Here is a 16,882-nt window from a genome sequence, read left to right on the forward strand (position 1 = left end):
ATTCTAGTAGCAATGTCTTCTGAGAGAGGTTCACATTTTTGTGTGCAAGTGGTACAACAGATAAGTAAGATTCTAAAGATATTCTAAAGACAACTGCATACTCTTTATAGACCGCAGGCAAGTGGACAGGTAGAAAAAATGAAACATTTAATTAAACACTAAAATCGGACAAGAATCTAATTTGTCATGACCTCAATCCCTCCCTTTAGCATTACTTAGAATTTGAGTTAAACCTAGAATATAAGGGAATTTGAGTCCCTTTGAAATCTTGTATGGAAGGCCGTATCCATTTCTATTTAGTGGAGAGGATCGAACGCAGTTAGGATTAGAATATTTATATGCATATATAACTGAACTTCAGAAATAATTAAATAAAGTACATAAATTTGTTCTCAGGACCTGGGCTAGACGGTTGGATCAACCAATCCACCCTTTTAAGCTCAGGGATTATATATATAAAGACTTTTTCAGGACAACCCCTAGAGGAAAAACGGAAGGAAAGTGGACGGGACCATACCAGGTATTACTGACAACACACACCGCCATTAAGATTAAGGAGCAAGCAGCTTGGATCCACGATTCAAGGGTGAAGAAGGCCCTGGCGAGGATATGGACCACCACTCCAATTGGACCAACAAAATTATGGTTTTCCAGATCCTAATGATTGCAGGGGTGTGGTTCTCAGATTCGGGGTGGGCAGTTTGGGACGAGAACTTACACCTGACCTTAATACAAACTGTATCTCAAGTGATTAATAAGACGAACTGTTGGGTATGCACCCATCTGCCACAGCATGGGAATAAGGGTGTATCGTTAATCAGGATTCCCTTGCCTGCAAACTTACCTTGGACTAATTTGTGGGAAAACACATCTTGGGGTCAAAAATATGAAGAAGTTTTGGAACTAGAAGTTAGTAGCTTCGTGCCATTGGAATCTTACTATGTATGTGTACAAAGGTGTAACCCGCCTAAGGGTATGGGAAAACAGGATTGTATAAATACGGGTACTACTTATGTGGGAAATCAGACATCTTGTAATCAAACGATTGATATTAGTACAACTAGCAGTTGGGCAAATTCAACCAGCTGGACGGTTCCAGAAGGAAAAGGGTGGTATTGGTTATGCAATGATACAGCCTGTAAGGTCTTGCCCGAGAATTGGAAGGGAACTTGCATTCTTGGAGCAGTAGTCCCCAATTTGACCATACATGATGTAGCGCCTCGAGGTTCTTTGAGAAATCATATCCGGAGAATTAGACAAAAAATTAACAATCCATTGATAGAGAGACACACTGCTTTTCATAGTTTTGTTCGATGGTTTATCCCATGGTTAGGAGTGAGTGAATTGGAAAAGGCGATAGTTAATATTTCTGCAATTATAGTGAAGTTAGAAAACAAAACTCTGGATGCTATAAAGGCTCAACAAGAAGAGATATCTAGTTTATCACAGGTAGTATTACAAAATCGGATGGCCCTAGACTTGTTACTGGCCGCTCAAGGGGGAGTCTGTACAGTAATAAATACAAGTTGTTGTATGTATGTAGATCAGAGTGGAAGGATCTCTACCGACCTGGAAGAAATATGGAAGCAGACAAGGGTCCTACATGAGATCAGTAAAGATGATCTTTCATGGAGTTTTAGTGAAATATGGAATAAGTTAACCTCCTGGTTGCCCAATTTCCAATGTTTGAAACAAGTGTTCATTGCTCTATAACATTAGTAGTGTTAGGAATATTTGTGTGCATGTTGTTTAGATGCCTGCTTTGTTTTGTTACTGTAAATAATGAAAGTATCTGATGCAAAAGAATTTGCATGGGAAAAGAAAAGGGGGGATTGATTAAGGAGGTATTGGGGAGGCATTGGGGAGGCAAGGACAATCCCCAGACAAGGACTGTATATCTCGAAACAAGACACTGGAACTCATGATAAGGAAGCGGCAGACGGACAGAGAAACAAACGTAAGGACTATAAATCTCAAAATTGGACATTGGAATTCATTATAAAGATACAACAAACGGAAGAATTGGCAACAACCAGCTCTCGCAATTAAGAAACGTGCCAATTCAGCAGATTCCTGACCAAAGGTGAAAAGTACACTGTGAGGAAGACTCGGGGTCTTCCTCCCAAAGACCCCTGCCCACGTCCCAAAGACCCCTGCCCACAATTCTTGGGAGGCTCTACGCAGGCGCAAGGTGCCAAAAGGCTAATTAGCATGAGAAGCGAGGGAAGGCGGGGATAGGTAATGCATATGTATAGGCGCTTGTAGAATATTGAGAGATTGATTGTATAAATTCAAGACTGCTTTCCGCTTTGGGTATGCACGATAGGTGGAGAGATCCCCCGTGCATCCAGCGCTGCAATAAAGAATATACCACTTAAAGGAATTTCGGCTTCGATCTTTGAATCAATACTTTATTATTATTTTTTTTTTATAAAGGCGGGAGGAGTTGTGGAGATGTGGGTAGTGCTTAGGTCCAGCAGGAAACTTGTGCATGTCAGTGGGACGCTAGAGACTGAGGAGGGGATGAATTTTTAACGCAGCCTGTCCACAGAGATATCACACCATTTGGGGACAGCCCAGTGGCCTCCATTTGAGCAAAGTGCCTGGAACTTGCAGAAAAGCGAGAGGGGCACACCTCCAGCAAGCCGCGGGGCAACCGCCTTACGGCTTACAAAATTAAATCAATCAATCCAAAAGAATAAGTTACAGCTCGTGTCTCAAACTCTGCAGCCTGCGCGTCTTCAGGGCTGCTCCCAGCTACTTTCTGAGGGACCCTTTGCAAACTCAGTTCCTAAAGCCCTGTCAGGGAGCCCCAGCGGCCGCCCCGCGCATGCGTCACAGCCTCGCCCCTCCCCTCCCCGCACTGTGGCAACGGCTCCTGCGCATTCAGCGGGGGCGTGCGCAGTGTGCGCAGTGTGCGTAGCGCGCTGCGTGCGCGGCGTTCCTAGGGCGCGGCCGGTGCCCCGCCTGGAGCTGTTTGTTTGTGCCGCTGCGGCGGCGCGGCGCGGCACGGGAGCGGAGCGGAGCGGAGCGGAGCCCGGCCGGGCTCGGCGCTGCTGCGGTCGCCATGTTGAGGCGCAGCAAGGCCGAGGTGGAGCGCTGTGTCGCCTCCGTGCAGGCCTCTGCGGCTTCTCGGAGAGAGGTGAGCGAGGCCTCGCCGCTTCCCTTGGCCGGCGGGGGGGGAGGCGGAGGGGGTCCCGGTGGGGTCCCGGTGGGGTCCCGGTGGGGTCCCGGGTGGGGTGGGGGGCTAGGGGGGTGGCCGGCGTCGTGAGGGGAGGGTTGGGGCTGCCCCTGCCCCTGCCCCTGCCCCTGCCCCTGCCCCGCGGCGCCTCACGGACAGGAGGGGTTTTATAGCAGGGCTTTCCTCGGGGCCGGAGCGAGGGAGAGGTACTTTCCTTCACAAACGAAGCACCGCGCCGCCTTCAAGTTTCAGTGTCCTTTCCGTGCGGCGCCGTGGAGGTTTCTGGCCGGCCGCTCGCTGAAGCGACAGCGCCGAGCGAGGGGGGCTGGGGGCGCACAGCTCCGCTCCCTGTCAGCCAGCGGGCCCGGGGGTGACAAACGCCACCCGTGCCCATTTTAGCTGGGAAACGCTCAGCCGCCTGATGCGATTCAGCGGGCCCTAATCCTGAAAGATCCCGGCCTGCCGCTCGGAGTTGCTTTGAAGCGGCGTGAATGTGCCCGAGCTAAGCATGATCCGGTAGGGACTGCGTGCAGGGGCTGTGCCTTTGGTTGGTGCCTTTCCCAGCAGCAGCAGCAGCAGCAAAGCTGTCCTGTGACTTTGTGGGTTCGACTTGGGCACTGTTTGGGCTAGACAGCGTCAAGTGCATCGCCGCCAGGTGCACAGATACGTTCCCACAGTGTTGATACTCCCCGGTGGCCTCGACACAAAATATTTCCTCTCCTCTTCTTGTGCTCAAGGCCACCGGACGCGTTTAGTTTTGACTTTCGAGCGATGCTTACAGCTGACTGTGTAGCACAGTCCACCGAGGGAATAGTTACTGGTTTCCTTGTTGTGTTGATTTCGGAGGGAAGGGTCTGCCAAGGCTGCAAGCATTTCTTTTGAGGTTGCTTTTCATCCCTGTCCGCAAGGTGTCAAGCGTGAGTCCGCTCTGGCGTGTCAGTGATACCTGAAAAGATGGACCGAAAACGCGGAGGCCTGTTTTCATTAAAATTCACTTAAAGTTTTACATAGATCACTTGGGGGTGGGGGAGGGGTGGGGAGTAGCAATTTGAGTGTATTTCGAATGCAGACCGTTGATTCATGTTTTGCGTCGTTGGGCCTAACTACCTCCAGTAGTTTGGAGTTCACAGACAAAACCTGCTTTTTGATCCGATGTTGGGAGCTCGGATTTTAAATACATATTTAAAAGTAGCTTCTAGTTTGATATGAGAATTTGATATGAAGCCTGTCTGCAAAACCTGCTATGAGAAGCTTCCTCTAGAGCTGAAGAAAAGACTGAAGAAACTAGCTGAAACTTTGGGAAGGAAGTGAAGACTTTTCTGCTCTCCCTGTTCTTTATGGAAATGTTATACATCTTACTCGTGGGGAGGGACTTTGAGGCTGCAATGAGATAATAGATTATGATGCATGCCTTTCAATCAGACTGAGATATTTTGAAATTTTCCATTCTCTGTACGTGTACATGTATACTTATTTGTTGATAAATAGACCACACTTATAGACTAAATTAAATATCAGCTCACCAGAAAGGTTTCAGACCCTGATAATGCAGTAGAATTGGTACAAGTGTGCCACTGTGCACAGTAATCTCTGTGGAATTTTAGATGGAGAATATGCTTGTGAATACCGGCAAAGACACACTTTGCAAATGTGTCCAATGTTACGGACACAGAGTGTCATTTATATTAATGAAAGTATTGATGTGCAGATTAAGCATGAATATAAAACTTCAAGTGTCTAGGGCAAGAAACCAAACATACCTCACCTCATGGAAAAACAAAACAAAACAAACATGCCCAGATTTCAGGTCAAATAGTCTCATTAAGGAGCCTGGTTTCAGATGGTTTGAAAAGTGTCTTATTTCTAGATACAGTCACTGTACAAATGACCTGCTTCTGATCGTTTGTGCTTACATGATGAATCTGTACATCGGACTTAGCATGAAATATCTGTATGAAGTCTATAGTCCTACTGCAGGAAATGAGCATGCTCAGAACTACTTGAATTTTGCTATATTCCATTCAGAGTAACTCATTAACTTTTATATATGCTTTTGCATTGTATTCACTTTTTGTGCCTTGTTCTGCTGGACCATACATAACAGTGTTCCATTAAATATATATATATAGTTTTATTTTTATTTCATATTTTTATGCAGAAACTATATACAAGGTATTTTCAAAAGATAACATACTTTGCCTTAATTATTCAGGATGCAAGAGGAATTTTGTTACAAATGTGAACACCTGAGGTTTAAATTTAGCTTCTTTAACGTCTAGAACAGTAATGGAAATGCATATTTCAATTAACTGGCAATATTACTTTTACACTGTGAGTGTAAATATATGTGGTTTGATCCTGCTAGGATCTATTTCTTTAGTCATCCTCAAGAACTGAGTTCACAAGTCATCAGAATTCCTTATAACATACACCTGATTGTTTTATACCGTTGAGTTCTGTTCATGCACACCTGTTTTATTTTTCCCTTTTCTATTGAAAATGCAGTTGCTCAGGAATTCCTGATGGTACTGTGTTACCAACTACACGTGTTTGTTTTTTCCTTTTTATACTAGTGACTTACACAGATTTTATGTAATTACATCATAGCAAGCAAAATTTCCTTTCCTGTTTATGGAAAACTGGTTGCTTCAAAACATCTTTCCAGTGTCATCAATAAAGGCTATGTTATTAAGACTTGTATCAGCTCTCTTCAATGAGTGTTTGAGATGGATGGAAAAGCAGCAAGGCAGCCTTTCTTCCCTATGCTTCTACCTGTGCCTATGTAAATACTTCCTTATCCTGATTTAAAGGAGACACACACCTAACCTATGTATGCACTTTAGTTATTAGGTTTAAGACAGAAACTGCAGTTTGCTTCGTAATGAACAACTTGGTTCTTCTGGCTGTTTTCTGAATCGGCACAGTCAGGAGGTTTTCCTAAAGAAAATACCTTGTCTGAGTTTAAAATGCGTACCTTCCTACCACATCTTTCTCTCTTGTTTTCAATGTAATGCGGCTTTCACCTCAAGCCTATAGTTTAGTGCTAGGTAAGGTCTTTTTGATTGTTATTATTTGTTATTATTGTATGTAGTTATTCAGTGCAGTAACAGTTCAGTAGCTGAATGCAGTCCTTACTGTGTTCATGACGAGAAGCCCTCTTCCCCCCCAAAAAAAAGTTTATATAACTAGCCTGATAACACCGTTGGGATTTCGGACTGTGCCATGGGTTCGGGAGACCACTCTCAGCAATACTTCCTTTAAATTGTAATTCAGTTCTTCTAGTTTTTTCATGCTCCGCTGACCGTATGCGCAGCCCTACTGTGGGTGGAAACAGCCCCTGACCCCAAGGGGTATGGCCTGCCTTGTGTGGTTATATCCCAGAACGTGGCAGCCTCGTTTGCACCTCCTCCAGGCTCCGCAGTAACCCTGTGGCCCGAACTCCATGGTTTTTGCTGTGTTTCCACGCTCTAAACTGAGAGTAGGTGGGATTTCTTAGGTGGGAAGAAAACATTTTACCTATCTTGAAACAGTTGTGAGTGATATGTACTAGACCAGGACTAAGTACCATCTTTTTTGTTTACTCTGTCAGATTTTAGGGGTTCTTTTTGCAACATTGTTACATTGGGGGAAAAAAACAGGCTGTACTTTAAATGTAGCAGACTCTCTTCTTCTACTTCTTCTACACTCTTCAGTAAGAAGTGGTTGTGAAATGTCACAAGTATTAAGGCTTGTTGCTTGCTTCACCAGTAACCTCAATTTCACGTTTGTAGCCTTGGCCAGTTACAGGAAAAGCATTGTTTTCCAAATCCCACGTCTTTCAAAAACAAAACTTTGGTTATGAGGAGCGGACTGGAGCTGATAACTAGTTATCAAATTCAGTCTCTCAAAAAGTATCCCCATAATTTCTGAAGGCATAGGAGATCGGTATCTGCTCACGTATACCTTCCCTTCGTTCCTAAAAGTCTTCCAAATATTCAGTAGGAGGTATAATGACTTAAAACAGGTAAAATAAACTGAATTCCTTACATGCTACAAGAATGCTTTTGCATAATGCTACATCCCTCAAGGCAGGGCACAATCGTTTCCAAATTCAGAAATGGATAGCAATATACAAATGGCTTGTCATCAGAGTGAAAAACTCTCCAGTCTTGACTGGGTATTAAGTGAATCTGAAGTATGACTCTCCTTGTTCTTTTCTTTAAACTTTCTGCACAAAAGCAGGAAAGTTCTGATCAGTGGTACCATGACTTTTTCTGGGTGGTCAGTTTTGTGCCTGCAGGGACTAAGTGAGAATAGAGATAATCGTGGTTGCCAGTTGTAAGGGCCGAGTGAAGCAGGAAGCAGAAAGTGGGAATGACCCGCTTAGAGTAGTTGCCATGTGGAACAAAGATAAAATGCTGTGTTCAGGATAAACGAGGAACATTCCAGTAATGCTTTGTTACCACGAGCAAATCTGCTGAAGGTGGAAAGCCTTATATCCAAGTAACTATAGTACTTGTGATAACTAAGAATGAGGTTTTACCTGTGTTTTTTGAACAAAACCTCTTATTTTGGAAAGAATGTAACTGTGCTATTGGTCGATGTTCTTGAACATCACGATGTTCGTGATGATCTTGTTCTTTGGGACTTGAAAGTAAACGCTGTGCTTTTTTTTTAAGGGAGGTGATGTAACTAACCATGATGGAACAGGTGGACGGTCAATTTATGGAGATGCATTTGAAGAAGAGAGCTTTGAAGTGAAGCACACGGGTCCTGGATTGCTGTCGATGGCAAATAGGGGTCGGGCTACGAATAACTCTCAGTTCTTCACAACACTCAAAACAGTAGAAGCCTTGGACTTTAAACACGTGGTGTTTGGTTTTGTGACAGATGGAATGGATGTTGTGAAAAAGCTCGAATCCTTTGGTTCTCCCAACGGGTTAGTAAGTGGAAGAGTTGTCATTACAGACTGTGGGCAAATAGAGAATTCTGGCTTTTGAGTATACAGATGTTCTAGCAGTATAAATCAGTATTTAGATGTTATTGATTAATTATTTCCACTTCCTTAAAAAGGACACTTCTGATGTATAAATGTAAAATTGCAGCTTATGGTTGTTTTTTATGTGTTCTAATTGATTTTTTTTGCATGTTAAATAAGTTCAGACACTGGCATATTTTGGGTGTATTTGTGTTATGACATATTTGTATGGAATGTCAAATTTTACAAATTAAATCTTAGTCTTGTCAAAATAACTATTGTCTTCACTTTGGCTTGCTGAAGAGCAATTTGCATCGCGTTGTGTACTTATTTTGAACGTGCTAATTGATGTTGATGGTCAGTAGACGGAAGGCCTTTGAAATGTCATTCTTCCTCTGATGAGCAGTGAGGAAGCTGAGGCAGCTGGGCAGGTGCTGGTCAGGTGGATGCTGTTTTGTGCTGTCTGCAGGCTCTTGGGCACTTGAGTACTTTGAAAGGTAAAGAGCAGTTCTTATGTGCAGTCTGCCACAGGATTTAGTTCATACTTGCTCGGGAGATTACCTTCCAGACCCACGTTGTTTTTGTACATGGTATGTTAAAGTGGCTGGTAACTTTTCGTGACAACCATCTCCTGGAGTGTTATCTGGGAAGCTGTGGTGCAGAGGGGGAACGTGCATGGGTAAGTTCTTTTTAACTTCTCTCTTACAGCTCGGCGCCAGGACTATCAGTATTTTTTTCAGAACAGCCGACTTGCTGTTCATATATGCAGTTAGAGATGACTATAGACATCACATGTTTCTGTCACGCGCTATATCTTCATATCATGCTTTACTTCTGAGGCTAGCGAGAGCAACCCTTCCCTCAGCCTCTCCAGGGAACGCTGCTTACACAAGCATTACCCTGCACGCCCCTAGCGCACAGATTCGACCCGTGCCTGCGTTACACGGAGCTGTAACCCAACAGCGAGCCTCTCCCCCTCTCGTCCCTGTCCCCGGGACGAGGCCCCACCGTTGTTCCCGTTAACCCCCTCCGCCCGCCCCGGTCCCTCAGCGCAGCGGCCGCCTCGATTTCACGTTGGTAGCCTTGGCCAGTTACTGGAAAAGCATTGTTTTCCAAATCCCACATCTTTCAGAAACAAAACTTTGGGTATGAGGAGCGGACTGGAGCTGATAACTAGTTATCAAATTCAGTCTCTCAAAAAGTATCAGAAGGGTCTTCCTATGCAATTACTTTGAAAGTGTTGTACATCTAAAATGTGCTTGTTGTGTGTTTTCCGTTCAGAAATCGTTGAAAGGATTCCAGTTCGCTAAGCTGTATTTTGAAGTAAAGGAGTATGAACTTGCTAAAAGGTAATACGCGTTGCTGTATTCTGCTATTCTGTTCTCTAAAGTACTTTAGAAAAGCTAAGTGAATATGAAGTAGACTGGAGAAATCAAGATCACTATCATGCTGCTTTACAGTAGCAGTAGATGTGGGTATCAAGTGCTGTTTAAATCTTTATAAAACAGCAACTTAGATAATTAGTTGCGTGATATTGAAAAACTTGCTGTTTGAAATGGCTTTTATTCCATTGTATTATGAAGTAATTACAGTTACAGTTTCTTTCTCTTTTTTTTTTTTTTTTTTTTTTTTTTTTTTTAGTAAATACCAATACTTGGTGGCAAATAAGTAGTGTCTGTACATGTAAAAATAATGTTGTTCTGTACTTTAAGGTCCAGACCAGGTATCTGGAACCAACCATGACTGCATTTCCTGTATCACATGTTAAATTCCTGCCCCGCTTCCGTGGACACTGGGGGGGGGGCGGGGGAGGACAGAGGGACTCGTATTATTGAGGAATATTGATCCTTTTTTTCCTGCTCCATAGGTATATATCTACATACCTCAGTGTGCAAAAGAGAGATGCGAGAGCACACAGATTTCTTGGACAAATTTATGAAGCTGAGGACAACATAGAAAAAGCTTTTGGATGTTACAGGGTAAGTACTCCACCGACCTCCGATGTCCTGCTTTAATCCATTGTAAAGGGACTTTTAAAATCATTCTGTTCTGGACTTTTCTTAAATGCATAGAAGAAAACATGTTTGTGGAAAAAGTGTAATATGTATGCTTTCTGTTGCCAAAGGTGTATATGACGTACTGCAGAGGGGATTCTTCATTTGATGTGTTTTGCTTCATCAGTATTTTTTTTTTAAGATGATTCTTTTGTGACCTAGACTGGGTCTTTGTGCTAGCTGCTACTAAATTCTTTCCATATCTTACATTGCCCTTTGGATTAGGGAATTTGACAGCAGTGACAGATTCTTAGCAAGGGCTCAGGTGACAGCAGTAATCTAGTTGCTACTGGAAGACTAGACCTAGGGTGTTTTCTAGTTGTTCGTATTTATTGCTTTTTTGGGGGGTTTTGTTTGGGGGGGTGTGAGATGGGGCAGGGCGAACATAATTGACATTTATTTGTATGATTGCCCAATGAAAAATTCACCATCAGAATGCCTTTGTTCAGGTTTTGGGGAGGGAGAGGATGTGCTCAAAAGTTTTGCTGCCAATACATCCCAGCTTGTTGTAGGGTGTGACTTAATTATATATTTCTTCAAAAATGTCTATATGGAGTTAGACTAAAGGTACGTAAGAGTCCAGCTGCCTGCGTATAGCTGGTGGTGGGGGCAGAGTAGCTGGCTTCTGCGTTTTTTCCCTTTGAAATTCTTTCTTTTCTGAATTTTTGCTCTTTTGAGTTGCAGCAGATGTATCTGGGTGCTGTAGACTAGTGATGCATTTAGCAACTGAGGTCTTTCTTAACTCATTCAAAAAGTATTTACTAATAGATCTGTCTAATTTGAATACCTGTGTCTTTTCAATGACTGTTATAATTTTCTTTCCCATTCTGTGTGGATTGCAAGATCAGGTTACCTTTTTTTTCCTGCCTTTTTTTCCAGTGTGCGTGCATGGGGAAAACTAGCGTTCTGTGGAGTTGAACCCAATGCAGAAAGATCTAGTACTGAAGATAGCGGAGTTACTGTGCAATAATGCCGTCACTGATGAAAGAGCAAAATACTGGGTTGAAAAATCTGCTAAGTTGTTTCCTGGAAGCCCTGCTGTTTACAAGTTGAAGGTAAATGCCAATTTCCAACCTCTGTTCTGTGACGTTCAGAAGCTTCTAGCGTCTGACTGGAGGAGCACTTTTCCCGTGTCATCTTCTGTAAAACTTCCTGGCTAAATTATTTTAGAATCTTGAGTATTAAATCTAATGGAATTAATATTCTTTAGATGTAATTCTTCTAGAATGTATTCTATTTTTCTAGATTTCCTATTCTTCTATTTAAAGAAATGTTAATTTCTCTGCCATTTGACACTTCGGTCTAGCTTTCAAGAAAACTGCAACTGCAGGCTTTCGTACACTTGTCAAGGTTTCAGGGTTGACAGTCTTCAAAAATGCAGGAAAATCATGTTAGTAGTCACATCCAAGAAGTTAAGACTAGGTAGGCAGTTCTCTATTTATTGTGTGACTGGCAGGAAGGTATCAGGCCTGAGAACTCAGACTTCCTTGCCCTCTATGCTGCTTGTTTGTTTTCTAAATTTGGATTAAATAGAGCAGAAAGTAAGGAATGCTCTAACTCTCGATGGCTGCGTAAAAGCCTTCAGTCGCACAGTCTGACTTTTGCACAGGTATTAGTTTTGTGTAACACAGCAGCAATGACACTTAGTCTTAAGATGTTTGTTTTAGACAGGCTATTCTGTGGCAGGGTATGCTGCCTTTGAACCAAATGGTTTCACAAGCTGAACATGCCATCCATAAGAGACAAATTCTGATTTTTTTTCCCTATTTTAAATGTTTGAGTGTTTCATTAAGCTTCGTAATAACTGGAAGCTTTTCAGCTTTAATAGTTTAAGTAATGTAGTTTGTGTGGTGGAGGCAAGAGTTGTCTGTTAATGTAGTTGTTGAAAAGGCCCACATGCAAGATGAAATATTAATGCGTTGCCTTCATGTTCAATAGGAGCAGTTGCTGGATTGTAAAGCACCATCGCTAGCGGAACTTCATAAATATGATTTTGGTAAGAGGCGTTACTCTCTGAAACTCAGCATAAACATGACTGTCTGTACCAGAGGTTCTTCTAGAAATACTTCGTATTGCAGTAAGAGACAGATAGCAACACTGAACAGCTAGTATGGCCCTAATCACTCCAAAAGAGGAGTGAATATGTAAGGAGTTTCAATTTATGCTGTAACATGTTGCTGAGAAGCAGTATTGTTATGCTTGGTTCTTAAGAATCTGTCACATACTTCCCTACTTCTATCCTTTCTGTGTTCTCTAGTCTGTTCTGATCCATTTTCATTTGCTGCTGCCTGTTTAGCTCTTTGTGTTTGGACATCGGTAAGCGTCAATGGGAAGGCAGGTCTGTCTTCCTATGTGACCTATGAATATAGGCTCCGAATATGTTTCTAACCACCTAAGAATGAATTCAGCTCTGTAATAATGGCAGTGTCGGACTAATACTGGTTTGGAACAATGGGCAGTAATGTTTGTGTTATCGTCATTTGTGCCAAAGATGTACACTTGGGTCTTCAAGACAGAACAAGGGAGGACCAGGAATGACAAAAAGGAATTTGCATTGGGGCTATATGGGTGCTCACGCTCATTGCTAATGTAGTCGGTTAGGTAGGACTAAATATTCGAGCAAGAGGCGTATCTATTAGTATTTTTAGAGTCGAGTGTGAGGCAGCCTTTATCAAAAATGAAAGTGCTCAGGTTCCCTAAATGGTGGACTGGCTTCTCTTTATTCTAAACTAAATTCTTAACAGAGAAACTGTGACTATTGTACATCAACTCTCATTGTATACAACTAAATTCCTCTTAATTTACTCAGTAGCAATTTGTTAAATTGCAGTTCTGAAGTGTTTCACTCAACGGGAAATAGGAGAGGTCCGGGTCTATTCAGCAGTTAATCACTTTCCTGAAGCCATAACAAAAAGGAAACTTTGGCTACCTCATGTTTCAGTCCGTGCATAGATTGATTCAAACAAGTCATGGAACAAAACTTTGAGCATTTCTCCGTAATTCTTTAGGAGATTACTTTTTCATTTCAATATGTCTTGCTTTATGCTGGTCGCTGTAAACGCTTAAAATACACTTTCGCTGGTTTGGATAAGCAGTCTTTATTTATTTAAGACTATATTTTTAATGTAAAGTGTGTTCTTTTTCTCCACAGATAACACCTTACCATCCCATTTGGGTAAAAGTCAGAGTAATAGCGAACTGCAAGTCGCCCGTCAGAATCTCCAGGTAGGAACTGTAATGGCCTCAGACATTTTGTAATGATCAGTAATGTTACAAAGATTCTCACTTTTGACAGAGAATTCAGAAATTACTAACTATATCACTGTCATCATCCACCTCTTCCCCTAAATTAGTTCACTGACTTGGTAATGACATGCGTAGTGGTTAGATCAGATATTTGCTCTGCTGAAGGGAGTTTGAACACAGTGCTATTATTCCAAGAGTTGTGTCTTGTGATGCGGTGTTGGCATGGAGAGAAACACCTGCAAGCACTGCTTTTCCTGACAGCACCTGAAACTATGCTCTTCACTCTGGGCATTCAAGAGCACTTGCCCTCTTGACTTGATCTTCTGTGAAGACCATCCCTTCTGCCTTTACTTTTCTGCTGCTGGTGACTCCCAATAGTTTATCCACCAGCAGGCTTGGGCCACTAACTAAAGAGCTCCCAAACCTGCATTGGTTTTATTCTGTAACGGCTTCTGTGCTTCTGCTAGATTTCCTGCTGGGACTGTCTTTTGCACCATCCAAGATGAAAAGAATTGTGCGTATCTTTTTTCTCACCACTTTCCTAGAGGTGCTTTCCACTAACTGAAGAAACAATACAGCAATCTAGTGTTTAGGGCACTGGACTCTTTTGTCTTACAGATAATAGCATTATCCAAAACTTCTGGAAACAAAATCCTACTTTTAATTGTCTATGCTGTTACTTGAACAGCCATGCAGAGTTGAATTCTGCATTTTGGAAGGCCAAGCAGTCCTGCCGCAAATCCAATTGAATGTAGATGGCCATTAGGATACTTCTAATTAGTCAGCTATTGTGTAACACTATAATTAAAAACAAAACCTAAGCATATCTGCAGAGGAAAGAATTCTAGTTCACTATAAATCGGTAATTTCATGTGTTTCGAAGGCGTTTCAACATTTTTTTTCCTTGGTATAGAGGGAGCGTTCAGCACAGGAGAAATATGCACTGGAACTTGAGAGACGAGAACGTGCTCTAGTTGAGCGAGAAGAATTGCTTCACAGATGTGAAGCAGCTTTCGCTGCAATAAAAGATGCTGATGAAGACGTTTAGGCAGTACTTGGAACTATGAAAAAAGTACAATAACTTACTTAGTGATTCTTATTGCTCCCCATACATTTTAACTTGCTTGTAGTTTTCTTAAGCCATCATATGTTTGCTGGATATAATGCTTATTTCTTTAAAGTGTTTGAAACCCCCAAATGAAAGATTTAGCATAAAAAGTGCCAAACTGTTGTTAGTGAGTTTGGTGTGGTTTCCAGTTCAGAATGGTGCAATGAATTGTGGGATGTGTAGGTACAGATTACTGTTGAAATTTGGGAAAACTAGATTAAAATGAAGCAGTTAACCACTGGGTTAGAGAGGTCAGTAAGACTGGTGCTTCCAGTATTTGCAGGTCTTCGGAACAGACTAGACAAACATTTGGCAGGAATGAAGTGATGCACTTTATTATGATACAGATGGTACCCGATTTGATAATGGAATTGGATGGTTTAGACATCCTGGCACCACCTACAACAGCCCTGTGGTCTGTGAAATTATTGCCAAATCCCTGAAGAACTGTGAAATTATTGTCAAAACCCCAAATATGCAAGCCTTATAAAGCATTGTGTAATGTGGTTTGGAGAAATTGAGAATATTAATTCTTTTTTATTTCCTCTCAAAACCTTTCACTTATAATTCTGCTGTCCCTGACTGTTTTGAAAGTTTATGGTCAATTTCAAGCCACCTTGCTCCTGTTCCATCCCAAGCTGGGCAAGCTTTTCCTAGGCTTGGTTAACTCTAAAGGTTTGGCCTTTTCAATGGAAGTAATTGAGCACTCCGTTTGGAGCCTATCTGTAGCATTTTCTTTGTTGATGAGATCATTTCTATATTTACCGCTTAAGTCCTTTTTGCAGCATGATAACAGTCTGAGAGTGAGGCTTAAGAAAATGTAGTGGATGGTTCAATTCCTAGTGCAGAAGACAACACTTCTGAACAAAAAGCTATTTTCACATAGAAGATTCTCACGGTTTCTGAGAAATGGAATGTTACTTTCTGAAAACATTTGTTTTATACTCGGCTTCAAAGCCTCAGTGTTGTTTTTTTTTTTTCCAGAATCTGCTGGAAAATATTTAATTATATTTCAAATTTCCAGTGAAGGGGAAAAAAGACATATTCCTTGGTTTCTTTTTCAAGGCACGCAGGTTTTGGACTGTTACAAGTAATTGTCACTTCAATTTTCCTTTGTTGCGGTTTCTTTTGTCTGTTTTTGCTTATATTTTAATGGTATGTACTGGTATTAAATTATATTGTGGACTAATAATAATAACAAATATTAAAAGATTACTATCTTGAGTTTCACAATTATTTTTTTCCAATTCGATGAAATGTAGCACGTATTGGATACATTGCTGGACATTGCAGGACAGGTGTTTAAGTACAGGTGAACTAAAGCGTCTTAACTATCAGCAGTGAATAGTTAGAATATTTGAAAGATTCAAAAACGGGAGAATTGGGCATATTTGTGGTTAAAATGGATGCTAAAAGAAAAAAGAGCTAAGTGTAAACAAAAGCTTTGACATTTGTTTTCATTCACAATTCTTTCCCACACCTGACTTAACTGAGGAATGTACAAGAGGATCAATGAGAAGATCTAGGTATTTTCTGGAAAAAAAAAACAAGATCCATAGGCTGTACACCATGGCTCCCATTTTCTTTATATTTCTTCTTAATATGTGGTGTGGATGTTGCTTTCTTCACTACTGGTGGTATGTGCAGATTGGACCATGAAGAATTACAAATTTGATCTTTGAAAGTTTGTCCTGTTTTTTAACACTGAAATGGAACTTAGTTGAGAATTATTTCTAAAAAGACTCTCTTGTTAATCACGTTTTAAAATTTGATATTTCTCTAGCAGCATGAGACAAAAATGAGCCAACTGAGAGAAACCTCGAGAAAAATGACTGATGAAAATAACGAACTGAGGTCATCGCTTAACTCTCTGAGGGAAAATAACGAATTGCTAAAAACCTAGGCAAGATTAATTATTTCCTGTTACTAGCTTTACGAGTTACAGTCAAGTAGTCAAGCAGTACAGTCAAGTTTATAAGTAGCTTTGCAAGTTACAGTCAACAATTTTAAATGTTTGAACAAGTTGTTTGCAAAATTGCTGATTTTGTTTCTTTAAGACAAGAATTGTGTGAATGGTTGTAAATACTTTCTGCTTCGTTTTCTAGTACATGAAATTTAGTCTCTCAGAGCTTTTGCAGTATTAAAGACTTTAGAGTTAGTTATTTTTGAAAGTGTTAATTAAAGGAGTATTTTCTCTGTTCTTAAAGGCATGCTGAGACAGTGGTTCACAAGAATACAACGTTAAAGTTTTCTTCTCACTTGACTTAAATCTGACCTAAGTGCTGACAAGCAAATTGCTGCCTAAACTCTTTTGACCGTTGCTCCTTCGGTGAATT

General features: G+C 41.4%; 1 protein-coding gene across 1 annotated transcript; it reads left to right on the forward strand.

Moving 5' to 3' along the window:
• The first annotated feature begins 2,856 nt into the window (after nucleotides 1-2,856).
• Nucleotides 2,857-8,413, forward strand: LOC139999591 (peptidyl-prolyl cis-trans isomerase-like). The gene is made up of 2 exons (XM_072028216.1): nucleotides 2,857-3,142; nucleotides 7,840-8,413. Exons 1-2 carry the CDS (start codon nucleotides 3,068-3,070, stop codon nucleotides 8,158-8,160), a joined length of 396 nt encoding a protein of 131 aa, XP_071884317.1. The 5' UTR covers nucleotides 2,857-3,067; the 3' UTR covers nucleotides 8,161-8,413.
• The last annotated feature ends 8,469 nt before the right edge of the window (nucleotides 8,414-16,882 follow it).

This window comes from Anas platyrhynchos, chromosome 26, assembly GCF_047663525.1.
Source record: "Anas platyrhynchos isolate ZD024472 breed Pekin duck chromosome 26, IASCAAS_PekinDuck_T2T, whole genome shotgun sequence".
In the NCBI taxonomy this organism is placed as follows: Eukaryota; Metazoa; Chordata; class Aves; order Anseriformes; family Anatidae; genus Anas; species Anas platyrhynchos.